The following is a 24,782-nucleotide window of genomic DNA, read 5'->3' on the forward strand; positions in this document are numbered from 1 at the left end:
CCAGAGCAGAAAGTCTTTAACTCATGTTGGTTCAAATTATTGGTGAAGAAAGAACTAGAAGCCTGGGTAACTCCCCTTCTCCCTAGTCATCATCTCATCTCAAGGATTTTGCATATTGAGTTGTGAGGCTGTTAAAAATTTTTCCTGTTTCAACATTAGTCAACTGAATGCCTCTGAGCATGTGGAGGTACCAAGCACCAGGCCTGAGTCTCAGCAGGGGTGTGTGGCTGTGAAACGTGTTGTCTATGACTTTTCCTCCTTTCGCTGCTCTGACCTCATCCTCAGCCGTCTGGAGCCTTGGAAAGAGGAGCCAGTGAAAACACCGCTTCACCCAAAGGCGTGCATCTTTACTGTGGGGGCATGAGGCATCAGCATCGTGCGTCAGAAGGGGAGATGGTTGAGGCTGTGGCCCACTCTCGAACCCCACGAATCACTGGGCTAAACACAGACACGAGATAGACTATTTCTTGTCATTAAGGATCTTTCTATTTAATTAAAGTAATGGAAATTACAAATGATATGAAGGTTTTTTTCTTTTTTTTAAGCTCAATTCCACCTTATTTATTGTGAGGCAGATATCTCTCCAGTGACCAAAGTACCTCTTTCCGTTATCTAGAAACACCACCCTCTTCTCCAGGATCAAGGTATTTGGGAGGCCAAATTGATAATCGTTTGTTCATTCAATTCAGCCCAAATGTTTGCGTGCCTGTTATGTGCCAGGCAGTTTGTTGGGCACAGTGGTTGTAACAGTGGCGATTCCACTTCCTGATCTCATGGAGTTTGCGGTCTAGGGGTGAAGACAGATGCTCATCAAATAAGCACACAAGTAATGGCTATGCACAAATCGTGATAAGTCCTTTGAAGGAAAGGAACATGGTATACAAAGAGAGAGAGTATCGGGGGGACTCAATTTGGGTGGGGGTGGGGATCTGGGATTTCAGGAGAGAAGATTTAAGCTGAGGCCTGCAGGATGAGTGGGAGTTAGCTTGGTGTGGTGAAGGATATTCATAAGGGGTCAAGGTGCAGGCAAGCAGAGGGTCTGAGGCACACCGCATTTGGGCCTGCAGAGCCTGCCCCACAATGGAGACTGCCTCTTTGTGTCTGGCCCATGGACTAATTCTTGGGTTATACAGTTTCTACAGTGATCTGGTCTAATCCTCCCCCTACCGTTTTTAAATTGAGGTATATTTCATACCCAGTGAACAGCACAGCCGTTCTACTTTGTTTCTGGTCTTTCCCATCCATAATGGAGTGGGCAATGCAAAGGTTACATCTTAGATCTAGCAGCAGAATTCAAACAGCTGAATGACTTTTGCATGGTATCAGTAAGTGCAAGGTGATTTAGTATAAAATGAGTATAGGACATGCATTGGAAAAATTTTAAGTGGATGATGGTTATATCAAGTCACCATCACACTTAAATTCATTTAGATACTTTTAAGCATGATGTAAATATTGAGATTTACAAGATGTAAGAAATTACATTCTTTGCAATGCTTAGTAGATGTCAACCTCTAAATGTGCAGGTGGTACATAATTTTTTAAAATCTTGCTTTAGGGTATATCAGTAACTCATTAATCATATAGTGTGATAGGCAAAATTACGGCCCCCAAAGATGTCCATGTCCTAATCCGCAGAGTCTGTGAATGTTAGGTTAAATGTCAGAGGAGTCAATCTTGCAGATGGACTTAATGTTGCTAATCAGCTGAACATATGATGAGGAGAGGACTCTGGATTATCCAGGTGGGCCCACTGTAATCACAAGGGCTCTTTAAAGTGTAAGAGGGAGGCCGAACAAGGAGACCCAGAGAGATGTCATCTGACAAGGGCGCAACTCAGTATTCCTGGCTTTGAAGATTGGGGGGCCACAAGGCAAGGCATGTGGGTGGCCTCTAGAATCTGGAAAGACAAGGAAACAGATTCTCCCTCAGCACCTCCAGAAGGAACGCAGCCTTGCTGTCACCTTGATTTTAGTCCAATGAGACCCATTTGGGACTTCTGATTTCCAGAACTGTAAGAAAATAAATTTGTGTTGTTTTAAGCCACTAAAAAAACAAAACAAAACAAAACCCCTCTCCCCCCACCAAAAACAGTCCAGGGGAGGTTGTAGAATTGTATGATTGGAACCAGCTTTTTTTCTCCCTTTTCATCATGCATTTATTTAAAAACTGTTTTGCTTTTTTTTTCCTGTAAAGTACAAAGTGTTTACAAACTTGGATAATTAGAAGATGTTCCACTCTGGATCCTTATCGCCTGGCTAGGTATTTATCTTTGCAACTTTGGTCTAACCCAGTGGTGGTCTCTACAAAACCTGTGATCTTAAGGTAGGTAGCATAGGTAGCATAATCAGAAGACTCTGGAGAAAATGGCTTCACCATTGCTTTATAAAACTATTTTGTAAGGGTGAGGGTAGAGGGCCAGAGAGAAGATGTGCAGGTTCAGGGATGAGGCAAGAATTGGATATGAATGGAGACCTGGGTCCGAGCCTCAACTTTGCCATTAATTTACAGAGTGCTCTTATTCTAGCCCTTTCCCACTGCGGGGTGTCAGTTTCCCATCTGTAAAATGAGGGCATGGGTCTCAGTGACCTCTGGCCAGAGAAGACACTAAGTCTGCTGGCCTCTGATTTGTTTTCCCTCCATCTTACCAGAGCTCAACACTCCCACTGACATCCTGCCTTAAGGATCAGTTTTCTCATCTGTAAAACAGGAATTGTAATAGTACCCATTCTACTCAGTGGTCATGAGTTAGACTGTCTGCCTTCAAATCCTGGCTCTAGCGTTTTCTAGCTGTATGACCCAAACCAAGTTACTTAACCTCTCTGTGCCTCAGTGTTTTCATCTGTAATACAGGCATAATAATAGCACTTAACCTCCTAGGGTTGGTGTGAGGATTAAATGCATTAATATAGGTAAAGCACTCAGAAGAGTGCTACCCTGGGCCAGCAGGCAGTATGGACACAGAGAGCACTATGAGCACAGAGGCCCTTTCACCAAAAAGCGTGTGGTCTGAGGGTGGAGACAGATGGCTAAGCATGGGTACCCTACAGTGTGGTAGGGGCCAGGGTGGAGGTACCCAGGAAGCAGAGAATGGTCTTCGCCACCTTGAGGAGGAGGCAGACCTCACTGAGGAAGCCTCGTTTGGGCTGAATCTTGAAGGAAGATTGGGCGGTCAGGCCTGCCTCCTCTGCCCACTTGTCTGTGTCCCTACTGGTATTGAGCCCCTCGCGGAGCCTGCTGTTTTCATCTGCGTGCAGGGTGGGGAGGGGGCAGCATCTGCGGGGGCTCCGCTGGAAGGCACAATGTGGAACCTTCAGGGAACTGCATTGCTTGGAATCAGGGAGATATCCTAACTATTCCCTTTCCTCCTCCCTTTCAACTGTCATTTGGTCAGGGGTGACCTTGGGGAAAACAAAAGAAAAAAGGTTAAAAACAGAAACAGACACAGATATAGAGAACAAACTGGTGGTTGCCAGAGGGGAACGGGGTGAGGGTTGGGCAAAATAGGTGAAGGCGATTAAGAGGTACAAACTTCCAGTTATAAAATAAATGTCATGGGGATGTAATACACAGCATAGGGAATATGGTCAATAATATTGCAATAACTTTGAATGGTGACAGAGGGTTACTAGAGTTATCACGGTGATCTTTTCTTAATGTATGTAAATGTTGGATCACTGTGCTGTGCACCTGAAACTAACATAACACTCTATGTCAACTATACTTCAAAAAAAAAAAAAGATGGAGAAGAGAATGTGTGGATCAAAATGTGGCTTCTTGACGCTGTTATGTATCCGCTGAGGCAGTTGCCCACCAGCTGTCTACGAAGACGATATTTGTTGAGGATTTGGTGCACTGAGGTGAGCACGGAGGCACTGGGGCTCTCCTGAAAGCATTCAAAACAAGGGTCAGATTTGGGGCTTGGCTGAACGGCTGGGAGAGCTACACCCTTTATCTCTTCCCGGCCACACACACCTTGCAGACACTGAGTTGCTTTTCCGTGGTAGAGGTAGCAACTGTCATGACTGACCTTGTCAATACTCGTTGTTTGGCAATCGTGCGTCAGTCACCTCACGTGCCTTATTTCATTGAATTCTCATAACCACCAATGGAATGCTCCGATACGGTCCTTCTTGTACAGTTGAAGGAACTGATGCTCACGGGAGTAGTAAGCAGAAGAGTTGGGATTTGAATCCAGCTGTCTCCGACTCGCTGTGCTCTGTTGCTGTGGTAAACTCTAGCTTCTCGGTAAAGAAATGATCAGAACCTTGACTTCAGCTCATAAAAATTAATAAAAGCTAATTTGAGTGCTCCCTATGCACCAGGCACCGTGTTAACCGCTTTAAATGTATTATCTCACTCAATCCCTACAACAAGCCTTTAAGGCAGTGCCGTTAGCGTCTTCGTTCTCCTGGTGAGGAGACAGGGGCACAGGGAGGTTGCTTAACCGGCCCTTAGGTAAGTGGAGAAGTCAGAATTCTAAGTGAGACGTTTAATCCCAGTGCTGTTCTAGTGGCTCTTCTGTTCGTCTATACACCTCTCTCTCTCTTTCTTCTTTTTCTCAACAGATTTTTATTCAGCACCGTTTCTGTGCCGGGCCTTATGCCTCATGCTGCAGAGACAGACCCACTGTGTGGCTGGGGCAGAGGCCCTGGCAGCCTGGTCACCGGGCCCTCTGGCTGGTGCCCTCCCTCTCCGCATGGCCCTGCCTCCCTGAAATTCCATGAGTAGGTGCTTTCTGAGGCAGGGCATTTCCTTTTGTTTTTGTTAAAGGAAACAAACTCTGTGACGGGATATCCTCTGCTGTGTTTTCATGTTATGTGAGGGAGAGAAAAAACAAAACGGGGCCTCCACATGAAAAATGGAGGGGAGGCCATCTGCAAGCTGGAGGGGCACCTGTAAACTCTTTGCCGAGGGTCATTCCAAGGCCTGTTTTCCGAGAACCATAACGCGGAGGTGGTGAGAGGCAAGCTCAAAGCTTTCTGACTCAGGGTCCTCTTCTGTCCTGAGGTGGTTCCGGCTGACTTCTCCTCCCGTCTCAGCCTCCTCTGCCTAGGGCCCCAATAGTACTGCCCTGGTGATTCCGCCAGGACAGTCTTGCTTCGAAGCTGAGGCCCTGAGCCTGGCCTCTTGTTCACAATCTTGCTACTGCTGCCGCTTGAGGGAGTCAAGTTGCAGGCAAGATAAGCGAAGAGGAAATCCTCTCAAAGCCCTGTGGATGTGGGAGACGGAAGTGGAGACTCCTCATGGATGTTTTGCTCTCTTGTCTTTAGCCTCTGTGGATTTGATTTTGCAGCACCCCACTGGACCCGGCGGCAGTTAATCCCTGCGACTCGGACTTTGAGCAGTGATGTGTCTCCCAGCCTCCAAACCTTCCCCCTCAGCATTCTGTCTTCCTTTACTTTTCTTCACCCCTTCCTGTTTGAAGCGAGTAGTGGTGGGAAGAAAAGCGCCTTTGAGTCATAGCTAATCACAGCAGCGTAAGATCAAAGAGAGGGAAGGAGCAATTAGAGAAACCACAAGCCCCGTTCATTTTGGGAACTCAGCTCGGAAACACTTTCAGGCAGGAGCGGACCCGAACCAGATGGGGGGCGTGGAGAGGTGGAAAGCTTTATAATTCTTGCCTGCTGTGGGTTTTGTGACAGTAGGGAAGTTGAAAGCTATGTGGGTAGCTCTATCCAGGGAGGTTTTAAAAACTAAAAGTCTAACCTCAGGAGTGTGTTCAGGAAGTCTTTATTATTTCGTTTCTTTGGCTGGTGGTCATGAGCTTGAGAATTTAAGCACCAAACTGTGCCGCTGTCCTCGTGATGGAGAAGAGGGCAAGGGGGAGGAGAGTGGACGTCCCTGGCACGGTCTTGTCTCATCTTTGCTTGGCTGGGGGTGCTACTAGCGGGGTGATTTGGACTCTCAGAAATCCTTCTCTGTGGGGCTAACAGGCTGCTGTCCCATTCCTGCCTCTTCTCACCCCTGACCCTTTGGGGGCTTGCCACACCACTGAGTAGGGTGTGTGCTGGACAACATTTGATTACTCCTTTCCGCCAGGACTTCTTAGTGTAACTGGCTGGAAGTTCCTGGTCCCTAGGGTGAACAGCCATCCCCGTTTGCCCAGGACTGAAAGGTCTCCTGGGACAGAGGACTTTCAGTGCTGAAATTGGCAAAGTCTCAGCAAACCAGGTGGTTGGTTAACCTATGGCCCTAACTATAGGGTTTGTAGCTGGAGCTGGTCAGGGGGGTCATGGAGGTCATTTGGGGGTTTGGAACACAGCTTTCCATTCCTGGTTTTTATTCAGCAAGAATGGTTAATGGTTCTCCACTTAACTGGGAGGCAGAGACTAATCTGGTTCTGGAATCTGCCTGGCTAGGCTGAGCAAGCTCACAGATTAATTGAGTCTCCCAGTTTACGGCTGCCTAGTGGGGATGGAGTTCAGGTGGGCAGATTTGGAATCAGGCTGTGTTCACTTACGGTCTAAAACTTTCAAGAGTGGGTGATTTTATCTTTTTCCTTCTCTGGAATGAATCAGTGGTTTAGAAAATACCAAGGACATGATGCTAATTTACTGCTCTCCTGCTGCTGGAGACATAGGAAAGTGGAAGAGAGAGAGCGAGGAGGAGGAGAAGGGCATGTTTTCTAGAGCTCAGCCATTGTGAGGGAGTTTAAGCTTGTCGGTAAGAAGAGCTTTCCTACCTTGTGGAGAGCAGGCGTTTAGCTGAGGAGTAGGACCACTCATAGTGGAGGCTCTTGATGGTTTCTGTGTGTGGGCAGGGATGCAGAAGGGTGACCAACCATCCCAGTTTTAGCACTAGAAGTTCCATGTCCTGGGCAAACCTGGACGGCTAGATACCCTAGTTGGGGGATACATCCCAGGAATGGGCAGTGGGGCAGAATCTTTGGCCTGAGCCTGTGGAGGTGACAAGAGCTAGAGCAGAGGGTTCAGAGCTGTTTGGGAGGAGGTCAGGGTCCAGAATTTAAATCACTTAAAAAAAAAAAAAGACTTCAATAGTGCCCTGATTCAAGAAAATGAGTACATCTACAGCCCCTGTCTTCCTGGGCAAGCCCTCGTGGATGGGAACAGCTGGAGTCTGGCTGGCCCAGACTCTCTGAGTGCCAGGGGAGCAGCTGAGAGCAAAGGCCCAGGACACGGGGGCTGTTTTGAGGTGAAATTGGTGCTGGGGTCCCAAAGCTAAGCAGCCTCAAGTCAAACTATTCTATTCTGTGACTTTTTTCCCCTAAATTTCTGTTTGGAAAGTCACCCTCAGGCTGTCTACCCCTTCCACAGGGCAGGGGTGAGGAGGAACAGAGCTGGGGTCAAGTAGAACTCTGGCCGTCTCTCCTGGACGTTTGATCCAGACGGCAGGCTTCGGTGGCTGTGGGACAGTGCTAGGGAAACTTGATAGGGCTTGGCAGTCTGAGCACCTATCCAGCCTGCTCAAGCCAGTCTTCCCTGGCTTTTAGGAAAAACACATGCACACACACCTGAGCAGGAGCTATTTCTGTCTTCCAGGATGCAATATAAATACTCGTGTGTCCTGTGATCTTTTAAAAGGAAACTCACCTCTCCTTTTTCTGAGAATGTACCCTAAGATGTTTTTTTAATATATATCTGTTGGATGGGAGAATAAAATGTGATTTCCTGGTTCCTGAGGTGAGACTTGTTCCAGTAGATTTTAAGCTCCATGAGAGCAGGGATCTGATTTCTCTCACCGCTAAATCCCAGAGCCTAGCCCAGTGCCTGGCACACAGATGGTCAGTAATTAAGTGGTGAAGGAACTAGTGATGAATTCAGTAAGTACCTTTCTGGGTAAGGACAGTATGCTAAAGGCTGTGAGGCCCTGCCTCTCAAACTTGGCTGTACATTAGAGGCACCTGGGGAGCTTGAAAAACTCACCGTGCAGGCCACACCACGTTCCTATTAAGTTAGAATCTTTAGGGGTGAGACCCAGGTATCGGTATTTTAAAAATTCTCTAGCTGATTCCAGTAGGAGAGCCAATCTGTCTTGGTCAGCTTGGGCTGCCATGACAAAATAGCCACAGATTGGGCGGCTTAATCAACAGAAATTTATTTTCTCACAGTTTTGGAAGTTAGAAGTCCAGAATCAAGGTTCCAACTGATTCAGTTTCTGGTGAGGACTCTTCCTGGCTTGCAGAAGGTCGTCTTCTCCCTGTGTGCTCGCATGGTAGAGACCTCTGGTCTCTCTTCTTCTTCTTGGGAGGATACCACCCTACGGGATTTGGGCTCCACCCTTCTGACCTCATTTAACCTGTGTCACCCCCCCACAGGCCCTATCTTCAAATACAGTCACATTGGGGGTTTGGGCTTCAACATATAAATTTGGGGTGGGGTACATGAACATTCAGTCCATAAGGATCTTGTTACTCAAAGTGTGGTTCATGGACCAGCAGCTACAAGCATCACCTGGGTGCTCATTAGAAATGCAGGCTCTCTGGCCCCATCCTAGACCTGTTGAATCAGAATCTGCATTTTAATAAGACCCACAGGGAATTCTTATACACATGAGAGATTGGGAAGCACTGCTGTGGGCTGTAGGGATACAAAACATCTGCTGACGCTTAGGATCCATGAAGTGGAGAGTAGTGGGAAATAAGGCGGGGGCTGCCCTGAAGGCCAGGCTGGGAAGTTTGGACTGACTTGGCCAGGCACTGGAGAGCCAGGGAGCAGTATGATTGGAACAGTGCTTCAGGGAGATGAGGCCCTGCCAGTGGGATCCCGTGTCTCAGAATGTCCCCTTCTCCTCCAGGTGCTGCTCCCAGCAGCCAGCTTGCTGCAGCTCATGGATGTTCGGCAGAACTGCTGTGACTTCCTGCAGTCTCAGTTGCATCCCACCAATTGCCTGGGCATCCGAGCATTTGCCGATGTGCATACCTGCACCGAGCTTCTGCAGCAGGCCAACGCTTATGCAGGTAATGGGGGGCGGGGCTCCTGTGCTTCCTCCGAGCTTGTGGATTTCATAACCTGGTCTGCTGTGGACTCCTTGAAGATCGTGAGAGGTGTGCTCTGCTATGAAGCAGTTATAATTTTAGTTAGACACAGGTGGAAAGATAATTAACAATGGACGAGCTTAGCTTATTGCCAAGTGGAAGATGATTAATTGCCAGATGGATGATACAGACAGTAATTTTCGTGAAAGAGGAAGGAGATCTGAGAAGACTTCGTGGGGGAAGAGTAATTTGAGCTAAATCTTTAAATAAATCTTTTTTGCTGTTGTTTAAGAAAATTTCTATTTTGATCAAAGTGTTCTACGAACACAATTTTAAAAGTCAAATGCTATTGCAAGGCTTATCATGATAAGTGAGAGTCCCCTGCTCTGCCTTTGCACACCATGTCTTACTCCTAGAGCCACTCGCTTTCATTTCTAAAAGAATTAAAATGCAGGTTCTGATTCTGCCATAAGCTGCTTCATCTACTGTTTACATCCAGTTATCTAAATAAAACGTTTGTACCACTATTTTTGGATTTATTAGTTTTAGATATTATCTGTTGACTTCTCACAGAATAAAATTGAGCTTTCATATACTCTTCCCCTCTTTTTATTCTCCTAATGTCATTTCTACAACTGAGCTATGTATTTACAGTTATTTTATCAGAAAACTTTGCTTTCAATCAGAAAGACAGTTAATAATTGCCTTTTTCTTTCTTTTTTCTGCTGAGGAAGATTCACCCTGAGCTAATATCCATTCCAGTCTTCCTCTATCTTTTTTAGTATGTGAGCTGCCAGCACAGCATGGCTGCTAACAGAGAGGTGTAGGTCCATGCCTGGGAGGTGAACCTGGGCTGCCAAAGCAGAGTGTGCTGAACTTAACCACTAGGCCACTGGGCTGGCCTGCCTTTTTCTTTTGCATAGTGAGTGTTACTGCCACTAATTCTTGTAAGACAGATACAACTGAACAGTCCTTCTCAGTATAGCAGATAATCTGTTGATTCCATTTTATTTTTCTTGGAGACATCCTCTCTGCTAGATCCTGTCATCTTGTTATTTTAGTGGGGTTTTGGGAGAGAGTAGAGATGAATGTGAATGTTCAGTCCACCGTGTTTGGCTGGAAAGAAATCTTCATTGCTGTTTATTTCAACTTGAAAACTAAGATCATGAGTAGCCTGGGAAATGGGTCTGGTCATTTTAATCGATAGAGTCAATCATGGCCACCTTTTTCCTTTGCAGTAAAGCATTTCATTCTTCCCCCCTGCCCAGACAAACACTGTCATGGCTGCTGTTCTGTTCTGTGTCTCCGGTACAGCCAATGTCTGGAAATCAGCTGAGGGCCTGCTGGCTGTCCACCTGTCAGCTCCCTGCACCGAGTTAGCCCTTTGGTCCACAAGGCAACAAGCATTTGCTCTGTTTCTTGTCATTCTTTTGTTCTCTGATCAAACCCCAGACTTCGGGAGCCTGAAGAGACTCTCATTTCTGTCTGAAGTCTGTTTCTCAAGACACAAATGGGACCAGTTGTTAAGATGATCTTGATGATGATGATTTTTGTGAAGGACATTCCCCAGTCACCCTAATTCTGGATTCTGCTGACCTTCCTGGCTCTGAACCTTCCCTCTCCTGGCTCTCTGCTGTCCCTCCTGTGCCCTCTTTTCCCTGCCTATTCCCCCCCACATTCCACTTTTTCTCAGGGAGCCCTTTCTCTCCCTGGAGAGGACTCCCCTGCCCAGCCTTTGAAGAGGCTCCCTTCTTGAGGTGTGCTCATGCTTGGCTTCAGCAGGAGCCAAGAGCTTGCTAAGGCCCAGGTCAGTGCGTCAACGTCTGCTGGTGCGGTGGCAAAGGGAGAGTGCTTAAATGCCAGGAATTCACTCTCTTCCTTGTCTCCTCTCCCCTGCCCTCTCCTTCTACACAGAGTGTGCATGCATGCACACACGGCCATATCCCATCCTTTTGTAATTGGCTGACACAATCATCTGAGGTTTGGGGAGTATACCGAACCCCTGCCTTTAACAAAGTCTCCCAGGTTCTTCTGTCCTGGCTTTTCCCTACGTTCAAAGTCTGTGTCTTCTTCTCTTTCTCCTTTCACGGTCTGATGGTGAGACTCACCTGGGGGAGAGTGGGGAGGATGCAGTTGGGAACACATTCATCATCCTGGTGTTCCCTGGCCTTGATGTTGTTCTGTAGCATGGTTAGGTGTGTGTGCACACGTGTGTATGCAGATATCCTGGTGAATTATTTTTAGCTAGTGTTTATTGAGCTCTCACTTTGGGTCACACCCTGTGAAAAGCATTTTATGTTCATCATCTCATTTAATATGTACAACAGCTGAGGAAACTAAGGCACAGATAGGTGAAGTAATTTGTTGGGGTCACACAGCTGGTAGAGACAGAGGCAGGGTTCAAACACAGACAGTGTTGACTCCAGAGCCAGTGTTTATAACTATTACATTCTACAGCTTCCAAGCCGTGTTTGGACATAAGGCGGCCCTTTGAATTAGTAACTGAGGGGAGTTGGTGGCTAGAGTTGGCATTTTCCATTGGAAACCTATGCCTGGAAGCCTGTGCCAGGTAGTCACCAAATCCCAACAACCAGACAGTGTAGACAGACGGCCAGCTGTCTCTGCTAGACTCGGGGTGTTTAGTCATCTTGGGACGGGGAAGTGAGATGTGTGTCTTCTCTTCCCCTTTGGGAGCCTGCCTCCCAGGAGCATGTGGAGTCTGCCCCCTCACTGCATGGTGAGCCCTCCTACTTTCCCTGGCTCGGTCAGCATGACTTCAGGCTGAGGTCCTCCCTGGTGTGCAGGCCTTCTGTGGAGCCAGTGACCATCTCCGGGATAGCTTTCTGTGCAACCCTCAGCTGTGTGCAGCAGGGAAGTCATATTTTTAAGGTGGAATGGCAATGCAGAGGCTGGTAAGACCTTGATGAAAAGGCATTGGGAGAAGCAATGTGAAGGTAAGACTCTGCAGTGTTTAGAGAAGGAAGGAACAAATAATGATCCCTGTTCCCACCCCCATACCCACCCACAGATGTGCGCCTGCTTTCTTTCCTTGGTCTTGCACTCCTTGACTTTAGATGGAACCTGGTGCTCTCTGCCATCACTGCATTTGAGACAGAGCTGCTGCCTTGTCCTACTGTTAAGTGGAGTTGCGGGAACCTAGTAGGGTCACACACAGGGGGCAGTGTCAGCCCCTGTGGCCACAGGCTTCCCTGGGCCCATGTCTTATGTTAGGAGGTGTCTTAAGTCAAAAAACTACAAGTAGACCTTCCAGATCAGAACTAGGGATCAGACTGGGCAATGCTTTGGAGCTGAGTGACACCGGGCCTGTTTTCTCCTCTCTATGATGGGGGCAGTACATCCTGCCCTGTTTCTGGGGTGATTTGGGGATCACGGGGACAAAGAGGAGAACCTCCTGCAGAAGTAGACACCACCCAGGGCCATGCTCTGGAGCCGCCAGGCCAGGCTCGACTTCTGAGGTATGAGAGCCTCAGAGCTGGGTCCTGGCAGAGGGACAGGACTCCTTAGGTCACCATCACTGCTGCTACCACCAGAGGCACTTTGGGGAAGGAGGACCATGTCCAGAGCTGCTTTATGTCCAGATGCACGGGCAGGTATGTCCTGCCTCCCTCGTCCTCCCTGGTGCCTGGCTAGCTGGCCTCTGCCTTTACTTGTCTGTGGCCCCCAGCTTTGCCTCTCAATTCTGCTCTTGTTCCTTCTCCAAGACAAACTTTCTTTTTCTGTTATTATTATTACTGCTGTTGTTATTTGATATCTTAATACAAAACCACTCCTGATTATTAGAGAAAAAGCAGACAGGCAGAAAGAGCAGAAAAAGTACCACAATCCTACCCAGAGTGAACCCTGGGCAGCACTGTGGTGTGTACTTTCCTGATCCTTTTCATCGCATGTGTGTATTTTCCAGCTAAAAAAAAATCTTAGCAGTATATTCTGAACATCTTTCCATGTTACGGTACATTTCTGTACCCTTATTTTAAAGCTGTAGGCAATGTATTCAATAAAAGCAACTTATACCCATGATAAAAAATTCACACAGGACACAAAGGTATAAAATGCAGAGTCAGCCTTCTCCTAGGCCTCTTTCTGAAGGGGCAGGGGGACTATCTTGGGTACCCCCACAGGAGATAGATATTATGCTTTTTAACTTACCCAAATAGAAGCATTCTGTACTCATTGTACTTTTTCTTGACTTAGTACAAAATTAAGTTCTCAGTTGGGAAATTGCAGTTCTTTCCAGACCCTTCTGTATGGGTACGTCTTATTCTTTGCATCTGGGCATCATATGGATGAACTGTAATGTATTTAGTCCTCTATTGGTGGACATTAATGTTACCATTTTTTCCTTTCATATAAAATACTTCAGTGAGAATTCTTATGTGTAATGTTTTGGAGTAGGCTTGCTAGTATGTAAGTAATGGTAAGAGTGTACCTGTAGGGTACCATCTTAGTAGCATAGTGTAGCTCAAAGAGACTGTGCATTAAAGAACTGTTTTGATAGATGTTGGCAAATTTCTGTCTAAAAAAAAGAAGTAATTGTTTCTAAAGTCAGCTCTTGCCTTCTGATAGGTCTTCAGTCCCCTGGTGTAGGCACTGGAGGTGGACACAGCACGGCTCTCGGGGGCTGAAGCACCACCTCTTTCCACCCAGCTGCCTGTTTGGTTTCCTGTTTGGAATGGCCTTGTCTCTTCCTGCTCTGGCAGTCCCTCCTGCTTCCTCTGGATCCAGTTTCCCCCTCAGGGTTATGCCTCAAGATTTTTGCTGTGATATGTATTATTCTGGGAGTGGGAGAAGGTGGGTCTCATATTTAGTAGCTGAATACTCAGACCCTTGCCCCCCAGTGGATGGTGTCACAGTCTTCTTGGGTAGCTGGTAACTGGGAAAGGGACCCTGGCGTTTTGCACAGCCTGTTGCTTATGGTTCATTATTATTGTTTCCAGGGACTGCTTAATCTTTAACCTCAACAGCCAGGGCCAAGGTTTATGAGACTTTGTTGTTTGGTAATTGGACTGCCATGCACTGGGCCATCAGCAGCGCTGGTTGGGAGGGATGTTAATGGGACCCCATTAATGAAATGGCAATTAAAATTCTTTGGACATGTTGTTTACATCAATCCGTCAAAGCTGAGTTGAAACCCTCCAGCCATGGGATGGAAAAGCCATCAGATTTCACGTGTTCCTGGAGAGAAATGGCCTTTTTTTGATTGATTGAGTCATTTGAGATCGTGGAATGAAGTGATTAAACTAAAAGCAGCAAAGAACTTTGACAAAACATTTAAAAAACGTGAACCTCTGACTCAGTGAGGGTCAACTTGTGAAATTGCTGCCTCTAACTTGGCATCATAAAATAATGATGATGATGGTGATAATGGTGGGAGTTTCTACCATTTCTGAACTCTTGCTAGATACCAGGCATGGTGCTACATTCTTCATAGGCATTACCTTATTTTGGCCACATAACTACAAGAGGTAGTTAGGATTTTTCCAATTTATAGATGAAGAAGCTAGAACTCCAGAGAGGTTTAGTAACTATGATCACATAGTTTTTAAGTGGCAATGCCCAGATTCATGATGAGGCTGTCTGACTCCAGAGCCTGTGCTCTGAGCCCACTAACTACTTTCACATCCACCTAGGCCAGTACAACCTGTCTCTCCATGGCAGTGACCTCACTCCTGTCTACCCCTGATTTTCTGCTTCTAACTTGCAGGTGGCAAATGAAGCAGTAGTACAGACACAGGTAGTTTTTGTTTCTAGCTTTTCTCCTTGTTGGGATTTAGGAAACTTTCTTCATTCCTTCCATTCTCTAGGTAACAGGGAACTTTGGTGCTGAATCAATAGCACTGACAACTGGGCAATTTTGATATAGCCCTTTGCTCTGTGTGTGTATGTGTGTTAGAGAGAGAGAAAGGGGGAGGGATGATATGTATCTTTCTAGAATTAAGTCAGCACGACAGGGGAGCTCATATCCCACCATCCCCAGGGAGGGTGGAGGTAGTAATATTTAGAGTCTGTGGGCTGGTGGTCGTGACCCCTGTGGGAAGAGGTCAGGGTGGGTCTTTGTTATTTCCCTGTAGGCGCTGAGCCTTCTCCTTGGAACAGGCAAACTGTGGGCCCTGAAAACCAAATACTGGTTCAAGAAATTCAAGAAAGCTTACCTCTGCCCTCTAAAAATAGGGCAATAGAGGGCATGAGAGAGAGATTTAAAGCAGCTCTGTTTTATTTTTTTACCCTACTAATATATTTTCATTCTGTTTGTGAGTCCACCTGCATCAGACAGTCTTTCCTGGGGGGTATGACTAGTTCCATTCAGAGATCCTTATATCTGTTCCCTGGGGCCACTGGTCCTGGATTAATGGGGTTCATTGCATCTCTGCAGGTCAGAAAAATCATAGATGGGTTTTCAGTTCCATTTGATCTGGGCTTGTAGTTTAGATGAACCTGATCAAAGGCTTAGGATTATTTCGTCCTATCAAGAGGGAGGAATGGGACCAGCTTGGGAGGTTAGCTGAGCGCTAGCAGCCCTGAAGAGTAGGCAGGGAAGTGCAATAATAATTTTAGAGCACAATGTGTGCAGATGCGCAGGACACTGAGGATTCAGCTTCAAGCCGGATTCCAACAAGACAGACCATGCCCTCAAGGGGTTCACGGTCCCAGTATGAGAGAAAGGCCTCAGATTATAAAATAGGGTGATAAGGGCTTTTATAATTTTTATTTCCTATTTTGGGGGCTTTGGGCACATGGAATATCATTTTGTCTAGCCTGGTGGATAGGGAGATTAGGGGAAGATCTTAATTCAGGAGTTAGGTCTGAGATTTGAACCCGGGACTGAGGCCAAAATGTTTAGAACATTACTACTCAGATTTTTTTTTTCAAAGAAAGGTCTTTAGATTCGCATTCTCTTTCTCTGTCTGCAGCACCCCTCAGAGAGATTCTTAGGGCTCTCTGATGTCTATATTGAATTTTACCCTAATGGCCTGCTCAGGCCAAATTATCATTGTGGGGACTAAGATACTCATCAGAATGTTTGTTGCTATATTCAGACGGCCTTCGTTTCAAAACATGTCTGTACCACTTACTGCTGTGTGATTCTAAGCACATGACTTAGAATTTCCGAGCTTCCATTTCTCCATCTGTAAGATGGGGATATTGATATTCACTTCAGCAGGGCTTTTTAGAGAGGTAAGCGATGTAATACATGTCAAATGCCTAGCAGTGTTAGCTACTATTAGGAATACCCTCCATTTTCTCCATGTGTGCTTCCTTGAAAAGACCCAACTCTGCCCCCAGAGAAAGCCCTCTCCTAGGACTGTGCCACCCAATTTTCTCATCCTTTTAACATCAGGAAGATATGTATATTGCTTGGTGGGGAAAGGACTTGGAGTTATCTGATGCCCTTCCCCTTTTCTGTAATTTCTCATCCAAATGGAAAGGAACAGACCCATTGTGTTTCATTAATCAAGACTTGGAACTTGTTAACAAACAGTAAAGCCTGGTGTTTTTTTCCACCCTCTCTGTTTCCATTCCTCTTTAATGAAAAAGAAGCAAAAATACAAGAAAAGTGAGATTTTATTATTGGAGAGTCTCCCTTCTAGGGGCTAGCCCATGGTTAGAAGATGCTACGCCCTGTGCATACCCCATCTATTCCTCAAGCTCTAGCCTGGCCTGCCTTGCTGTTGCATCTCCGGGAGCCTGGCACAGTTCCCCATACTTAGTGGATGCTGAGGAACATTTGTTAGAAGAATGAAGACATAGACCAGGCTCTTGCTAGACTGAAATATTGCTATTCTGCACACAGTCTCTGAATTTTCTAGCTTCCATGCTTTTGTTTATACTTAGCATGTCTCTCCCAGTCATGGCCCTATGGACTCTGGCTTGGAGTTGTTGGTGCCTTGTCTTACCCATCTTGTAAGAAAGTAAGCTCCTTGTAGGCATCAGCTCTGCATTCTTCATTTTTGAAGAAACATTGCACATGGCATGTCATACATTAACACTTATTGAGCACTTGCTGTGGTTTCAGTAAATGAGAGTTACATATGCTTGCTTATTTGTTGCCTGTACACCTTTATGAGATGGGTACTATGGTTAGCCCCATTTGATGGATAAGACGGCAGCTTTAAGAAATTGAACCTATATTACCAGGAAGTTAGTTGAACTCAATGTAGTAAAGTGGTTCTCTAAGACTTTTGAGGTCTGCAGCCTCCCCATACGGGACCTGCAGTCCCAAAGGTTGTTTCTGTCGGTGTGGAGAAGCTTCTCTGTTCGAGAGCAGTGCTGCCCACAGAACTGGACTTTGTAAAGCAAGAACGTGGTTGATTATATTCATCCTTCATTTCTAAAGAGTTTCTTAAGGATCTCAAAATGGACTAATATGTGTTATCATCTTCAAGCTTCAAAACAACCTTGAGACCTAGGTCAGGTGTTATGGTCCCGTTTTATGGATGATGAAGCCAGAGCCTGGAAGGAAGTGACTGTGAGAGGCGGAGCAAGTACTTGAACCCAGGTCTTCTGACTCTTAGCCAAGGCTCTTCACTACATTCTCCCTTAATACGTTTCACAGCAAAGCAAAACAAGAAAAATCTCCAAACAAATGAACATACGAGTGTTAAAGTTTGAAGCTGATCCTCAGAGAGGTGTCTTCTGGGAGCAGAGTGGGTTCTTTCCAGGAAGCTACTGGGAAGAGGGCTGACTTGAATACAAAGTCTTCTCGGGACTCCTGTGTCCCAGGAAATCAAGTTAGCGAGAGCATCCTGTTCTGGGTTTTTCTATCTCATTGTTTCTTGAATGTTGCTAACAGAAAAGGGACTCTGGTCCCTTGAGTCTGGGGGCTCAGCCCTATTTCCTCAGACTGAAGGGGGAAGGGAAGGAATTTTCTTCTTTGCTGTCTTTCTTCGTCTGTTCCTGCTCATGCTCTGCAAAGCTCCTGGGTCCCGGGGTGCCAGCCTTGGGCAAGAAGCTGCTGCTGCCTTGTTGCCCCCACCCCTCCAGACGCTGCTTCCCGGGAGGATTCCTGAAGGGATCTCAGTGGGACGTTCCAGTTGGGCAAAGATGCAGCCTACTGCAGAAAGAAGGGACCCAGATTCCAATCGTGCAGTGCCCCAGAGGGAGGGAGATGGAGAGGTGTAGGGGGCTGACTACTTTCTTCCTTGATTTATCTTTGAGAATTCCTGGTTTGTTTGCCAAGCCACCTAGAATATGCATCACTGTACTTCCATTTTCTTCCTTTTCAAGATCCAAACCCATCTACTTTTGGCTTTATGAGCTGTGAGGAAGAATTTTTCACAGCCCAGAATTTTACTCTCTCACCTCCTCATTTTCTCTTCACTCTTTTTCCTCCTTTAAATGTCAGGTTTTTGGTCAACCAAAGATAAAGGTGGGAAGGCTGGGTGTGCCTCTGGGCCACAGGGATGTTGGCGTTCGTTTGCCAGATTCTCCTGCTGAGCTCAGCCTTGGCTGGCCCACAGAGCCTCCAGGTCCTGTGCTTTGTCACTGTGTGGTGACTGCTTTTTCTCTCCACTATTTCTTGGGTGTTGCCAGCAGATGGGGGACTCTGCTCCAGAAACTTCTTGGACCAGAAAGAGCACGTAGGGAGAACCCTGTTACTTTCCCAGCTTCCAGGCCAAGAATGAATTCTCATCATCCAAAGAAGATAGTTCACTTACTTTTATTTTAGAATCTTTAGGAGTAGACACTTTAAAAATAATACTATCTAGTCTTAAATATTTCCTTGTTTAGGGAGCTCCTTTCAATGTCTGCCCTAAAATCCGAGCTTTAACTAAAGACTTTTTCCTGCTGACACGTAGAGAATCAAGAGCAGCTTCTTACTTTAAGGCAGTTGCTTCCCTTCATAAAGGATCTGACTTTTATTTATTTATTTATTTATTTATTTATTTATTTATTTATTTGTTTGTTTTGAGGAAGATTAGCGCGGAGCTAACTACTGCCAGTCCTCCTCGTTTTTTTGCTGAGGAAGCCTGGCCCTGAGCTAACATCCGTGCCCATCTTCCTCTACTTTCTGTGTGGGACGCCTACCACAGCATGGCGTGCCAAGCGGTGCCGTGTCTGCACCCGGGATCCAAACCGGCGAACCCCGGGCCGCCGAGAAGCGGAACGTGCTCAGTTAACCGCTGCGCCACCGGGCTGGCCCCAGGATCTGACTTTTACATCTGTCTTGTGATGTACAACCATTTCCGAGATTCAGGATGGACAAGCTTTAATTGTGGCTTCCGGTGATGTCATTAGGCCGGTGGTGAGCAAGTTGGGAGCCCTTTTTGTCCAGTGAAAGATGAAAAGATTGTTTATTATTCAATCTTTGAGAGTAAAATATTAACATTTAGGGAATCCGGATGAAAGGTAGGCGGGAATTCTTTGGACCTGAAATTATTTCATCATGAAAAGTTAAAAATGATTTTGGCAAGAAATGATTTAAACCTTAGTTCTTTGTTTGGTTTTTAAGAAGTTAAAGAGTGTGAGAGAGGGCCTTAGCACACTCTGATTTTCCTTTTCATTATTCAGCTACAGCAAAGTTGATATTTCAGCAGCCTCCCAGGGATGGAGGAACTCTGAATCTCACTTGAGGGCCTGGCCAGACCAAGCTGGGGTGGCCCTCAGGGGGAACTGGGAGTGTAGCCTTCTGGAATTATCCAAGAAGCTGCCAGGCCAGAGCAAGGCCATCAAAGAAGGAAGGTGGGGAAGGCCTAGAGCCTGGAGGGCAAGGAGCACAGATGCTCCCTGGGGCGATGGTGCAAGGTTGTGAGAGAACTGAAGAAGGAGTAGGCCTGGGGCAAATGACAAAGGATCTTGTGATCTCCAGAGTCTGCTGTACCAGGAACAGTCAGCTCTTGGGCTGGCTAGCCTTGGAATAGCTTGCAAAACACTTTCACAGTTCCTTTCCCTTCAGAGCATGGGAGGGAGGCAAGACAAGTGGTTTTCTCCCCATTTTATGGATGAGGGTAGTAAGGCCCAGGGAGATGATGCTGTTGGCTCAGGGACACAACTCTTAAATGACAAAGTCAGTATTTGAATCTAGGTTCCTTTTTTTTTTTGAGGAAGATTAGCCCCGAGCTAACTGCTGCCAATCCTCCTCTTTTTTGCCAAGGCAGCCTGGCCCTGAGCTAACATCCATGCCCATCTTCCTCTACTTTCTGTGTGGGACGCCTACCACAGCATGGCGTGCCAAGCGGTGCCATGTCCGCACCCGGGATCCAAACCGGCGAACACCGGGCCACCTAGAAGCAGAATGTGCAAACTTAACCACTGCGCCACCAGGCTGGCCCCAGATCTAGGTTCCTTTTTATGAAGTGTATGCTCTTTCACTGGCATTTCGCTGTCCCTGTAATTGCAGGATGGTGGCCTGGGCAAATGTCAGGGTAGGAATTGTCACCGGTGTTTCCCTTGTATGGAACTCAGGCCTGTGAGTTTTGTCTCATTCTAGATGTCCACAAATTCCCCTCCATCTTGCAGCCTCCACAGGCCTGGCTGCCATGGACTGTTCCCAGCAATGCGGGACCAGCAGTGTTGCCACCACAACTGGACGGAGGCTTAGCTGGGCCTCTGTGAACCAGAGACTCGCTATAGCAGGCTTGACTTACGGCAGGAAAGGATGACCCATTCTGCCAACCTGCTAATGCTGACTTCCTACCAGAACCCCCAGAGACTTAGAGCCCCGCTTTAGCTCTGACCCACTTTTGTTTGGCTGAGCTGCACAGGGCACTGTCTGCAACTCTGCCAGCTTGCGCCTTAAGGGGAAATGAGCTCAATTAAGTAGGCAGGTCTCAGTGAGGCTTTTCTGCAATGCCGTTATTAATCTCATGGAGCATGGAAAAAACATTACCTTGCATGTCTCTGCCCCATTTTCCTCTGTGTTGATGTTCAGGACGGAGGATCACACAGGGGGATGCCTTTGCTGCCAAATGAAAAGGCTAGTTTCCCTCCAGCCAGGATGGGCTGTCTTTCTTTCTGCCTCTCTGCCTCTCTCTCTTCCTCCCGCCTCCCTCCAAAGGCCCCAGGACCCCACTGTGAACCCCACAGATTGTCATGGCCTTGGTTCATGGAAGGGCAGGAGTGTGTTATAACTTTGTTTTCTGAACTTCTGCTTTTTTTGGAACAGAGCAGCACTTTCCAGAGGTGATGCTGGGGGAAGAATTTCTTAGCCTAAGTCTGGACCAGGTGTGCAGCTTGATATCCAGTGACAAGCTGACCGTTTCTTCAGAAGAGAAGGTATGGCATGGCTCTTTGGTGACACAGGAGCCTCACTTGTGAGGTGGTTACGGGAGGGACTTGTGGTTCAGGGAGATCTTTTCTCTTTTTCAGAGAGAAAAAAAAGGAGCTTATTTGTCATCCCTTTAAATTAAAGAAACAAAAAAGGCCTTCTGGCTTATGACCATTCACTTCCTGAATCCTTTAAAAAGAAATAACGGTGGTGATGATGATGGTGACAGAGCTGCCCCTATTCATGGAAGGTTGACAGTTTGCCAAGTGCTGTGCTCAGTGCTTTATGATGTTGGGCTCACTCAGCTTTCACCACAGCCCTGTGAGGCAGGCATTGCTGTTGCCCCACTTGACCGATGAGGAAGCTGAGACTCAGTGGAGTTAGTCAGCTTGCCCCAGGTCACTCAGCGGATCACTGCGAGCTGGGGTCTACCTGTCACCTGATCTTAACCGCGGGCCCACGTGGCCTCTTGTAGTATCATTGAGCATTTAAGCCAGAGCAAACCGGTGAGAACATCTATTTCAAAAAGGGATTGAATTTTCACTGATGAGGAAATTGAGGCCCACAGAGGGGATAGGAACTGCTGAAGGTCACACAGTTAGTCAGTGCCCATGCTGGGACTAAAGCCCAGGTTTGTTGACACCCAGTCTCCTAACTCACTGACCACATACCTCCTCCTTTGTGCCAGAAGCTTGACTTCTGCCCACTGCTTTAGCTGACCTGTGACTGCTGAGCTGTCTTACCTCTAGGCCTTCCCTATCGCTGACTCTCTGCTTGGATTATTCTCCCTTTCCGATATATATGTTACATCTTCTTTATCCATTCATCCGTTGATGGACACTTAGGTTGCTTCCATATCTTGGCTATTGTGAATAATGCTGCAATGAACATGGGGGTGCATATATCTTTCTGAGTTAGTGTTTTCCTTTTCTTTGGATAAATACCCAGCAGTGGAATTGCTAGAACATATGGTAGTTCTATTTTTAATTTTTTGAGGAGCCTCCATACTGTTTTCCATAGTGGCTGCACCAATTTACATTCCCACCAATAGCGCAGCAGGGTCCCTTTTCTCCACATCCTCATCAATACTTGTTATTTCTTGTCTTTTTGATAATAGCCATTCTAACAGGTGTGAGGTGATATCTCATGGTGGTTTGGATTTGCATTTCCCTCATGATTAGTGATGTTGAGCATCTTTTCATGTACCTGTTGGCCATTAGAATGTCTTCTTTGAAAAATGTTTATTCAGATCCTCTGCCCGTTTTTAATTGGCTTGTTTGTTTGTTTTTTTTTTTTGCTACTGAGTTGTATGAGTTCTTATATTATTTCCTCATTTATAAAGTGATGATGGTAATAGAACGTATTCTCAGGATGGTTGTGGGGATTAAATGGGATAACATAAGTAAATGCCTGGTTTAGTACCTGGTACCTAGTAGGTGCTTGATCAGTGCTAGCTGAGTTTATTATTGATCTTGCATCTGGAATTAATTCCTTTCTCCTCTGTGTTCCAGGATAACACTCACCTTGTTCTGCTTTTTATTATAGTTAGTTCTGAGCTGATCTTACCTCCTCCCTCCCTGATGGTACGGACCATGTCTTATCTCTGTGTCCTCAGAAATGCTCAAGAAATGTCTCTTGAATTGTCCTAGTCCACTCTTAGTGTCCAATAGCCTCAAATAATGGCTGTTATCAATGGAATATTTAGGGAAAAGCCCTTGAAAAGGATTTTACATTGGAGATAAGGCTGTGTCCAAAGGCACATGTCCAGAGTATGAGGTGAAATACACAAGCCCCTGCCCGTCATACTGCAAAAGTTTGGTCAAGAACAAAAGCAGGTTTTTATTGGCACTATGGGCTGTTCCGAGACTTCAGAGGAATCTCTAGAAGATGACTGGCACAACAAGGTGGACTCTCCCTTAGGCTCAGGGAGGAATCTCCTTCCATTAACTGAAGTGAAACAGCACCTCCAGGGAAAGAATGCCTGTGGTCAGGCCATTGGCCCCTTCCTGCCCCAACCTCAGCAACCCTTTGTTCTTGCTGAGCCTGTTTACTGTCTTCTCTGGATTGTGCTACCCATTTGACACAATTTAAAGGGATGAACCAGTCAGTTGAATGGCTGTGTGAATGTTGTGGCAGTCGGTCACTTTAGGTCCTGCTTGAGCAGGTCCTCAAGTGTCGTTTGAGAAAATGGGAGCAGTTATATAAGCAGCAAGATTTGGATCAACTTGGGAGTGTTTGGGTTGAGAAGGAAGGACCCTATTACCTTGAATTCATTCTGGCCCATCCTTCTCTGAGATCGTAGTAAGGTTTCTTCACGTGAGGGCTTATCTCTGCTTGCTATGCCAGGGTGGGGGTGGAGGTGGGTGTTGTAGTGAGAGGCATTACAGTACCCTGGAAACCACCTGGGCTTTGGACTCAGGCAGACTTCCATGGTTCCATGCTTGGCTTCATGATTACTAGTGTTTGACCTTGAGAAGTCACTGGTTTCTTTGAACCTTAATTTCCTTCTGTGTAAAATGGGAATAGTAAGAGTCTCTCCCTTATAGTCTCTCCCTTATATATAGTTGTCATGAGGGTTAGAGATAAGTAAATATCAAATATAGTGTTTGGCAGGTGCTCAATAAATGGCAGCTGCCATTGTAATTACCACGATCCTCTATTTTGAGGCACCAATGATAATAGCAATAATGTCAATTTTTGCCATTGATAATGGTAAAATAAGCCATTGAGTTAATTTTATCTTTCCAGAAACAAAGAAACATGAAATTAAATATACTCGCTTAAAAACTGTCTATAGTGGCTCTTGTTTATTCATATGCTTATGTATGAGTCGCTCTTTCTGTAGAATCAGTTAGGCTATAGGTATTTTTCACATTAATGAAGTTGTGTTTCATATTTAGTTCATATCATAAAGTGTTACTTTGGAGTTCTGTGATGCTTTTCGGAAAGTAGATTACTCATGATCTTGATGCCTTGGTACGTTTAAGATTAGCAGTGTAATTCTGAGGCTTATGGGTCTGGCGACCTTCTCTTTGGCTAAATCCATAGTTTTATTTCCCCTGAACTGATCACATATTGCTGGAAGTTAAATAGCTGGAAACTTCTTACAATTAGATGTTTGTCATTTAAATGCCGGCCCTTTAGACTTTGAAAATTCTGTGATCTGTTCCAGATTTGGTGATTTCTACTCCATTTAATTAAATTGCACATGATAGGCAATCTCTTGCATGCACAATAGATTTTTCTTTCAATATTGCATTATAGTGAAATTTTTTGAGTGTATGTGAAGTAATATCAGGGACCTTAATTTAAGTTAAAATTCAACTGCATTTTATGTTAACATTTGCAGAAAACTCAACTGAGTCAGTAATCAGATAACCTGTATTTAGCTAAATCCACACTTGAACAGCAGTATCAGCTGTATTATCACTGACTTCTCTGCCTGCAGCCCACAGGTTTCTTTCAACATCTATTGTAGAATGCAGCCAGATTTCAGACACTAAAATGTGAAAAATCTATGCATCTTAAAATAGAGGAAATGCGGTATTTTAGTGTTAATGATGATTATAAGTGTCACTGGCTGGGTCCAGGCAGCTTGCTTGTTGGGAGTTTGAAAGGTAC

The 24,782-nt window shown here is 45.9% G+C and overlaps 1 protein-coding gene across 4 annotated transcripts in view; it reads left to right on the top strand.

Annotated features, from left to right (window-relative positions):
• Positions 1-24,782, top strand: part of KLHL3 (kelch like family member 3) — a 111,488-nt gene that overhangs the window by 36,697 nt on the left and 50,009 nt on the right. For 3 of the 4 annotated variants that reach the window (XM_014828459.3, XM_070517329.1, XM_070517328.1), the window contains 2 exons: positions 8,758-8,920; positions 21,060-21,169. In XM_014828459.3, the coding sequence (XP_014683945.1) occupies positions 8,758-8,920; positions 21,060-21,169 (273 nt within the window). The remainder of the gene's footprint in view (positions 1-8,757; positions 8,921-21,059; positions 21,170-24,782) is intronic. The other variant, XM_044780525.2, reaches the window with a different exon arrangement.

The sequence above is a fragment of the Equus asinus genome, chromosome 9 (genome assembly GCF_041296235.1).
Source record: "Equus asinus isolate D_3611 breed Donkey chromosome 9, EquAss-T2T_v2, whole genome shotgun sequence".
In the NCBI taxonomy this organism is placed as follows: domain Eukaryota; kingdom Metazoa; phylum Chordata; class Mammalia; order Perissodactyla; family Equidae; genus Equus; species Equus asinus.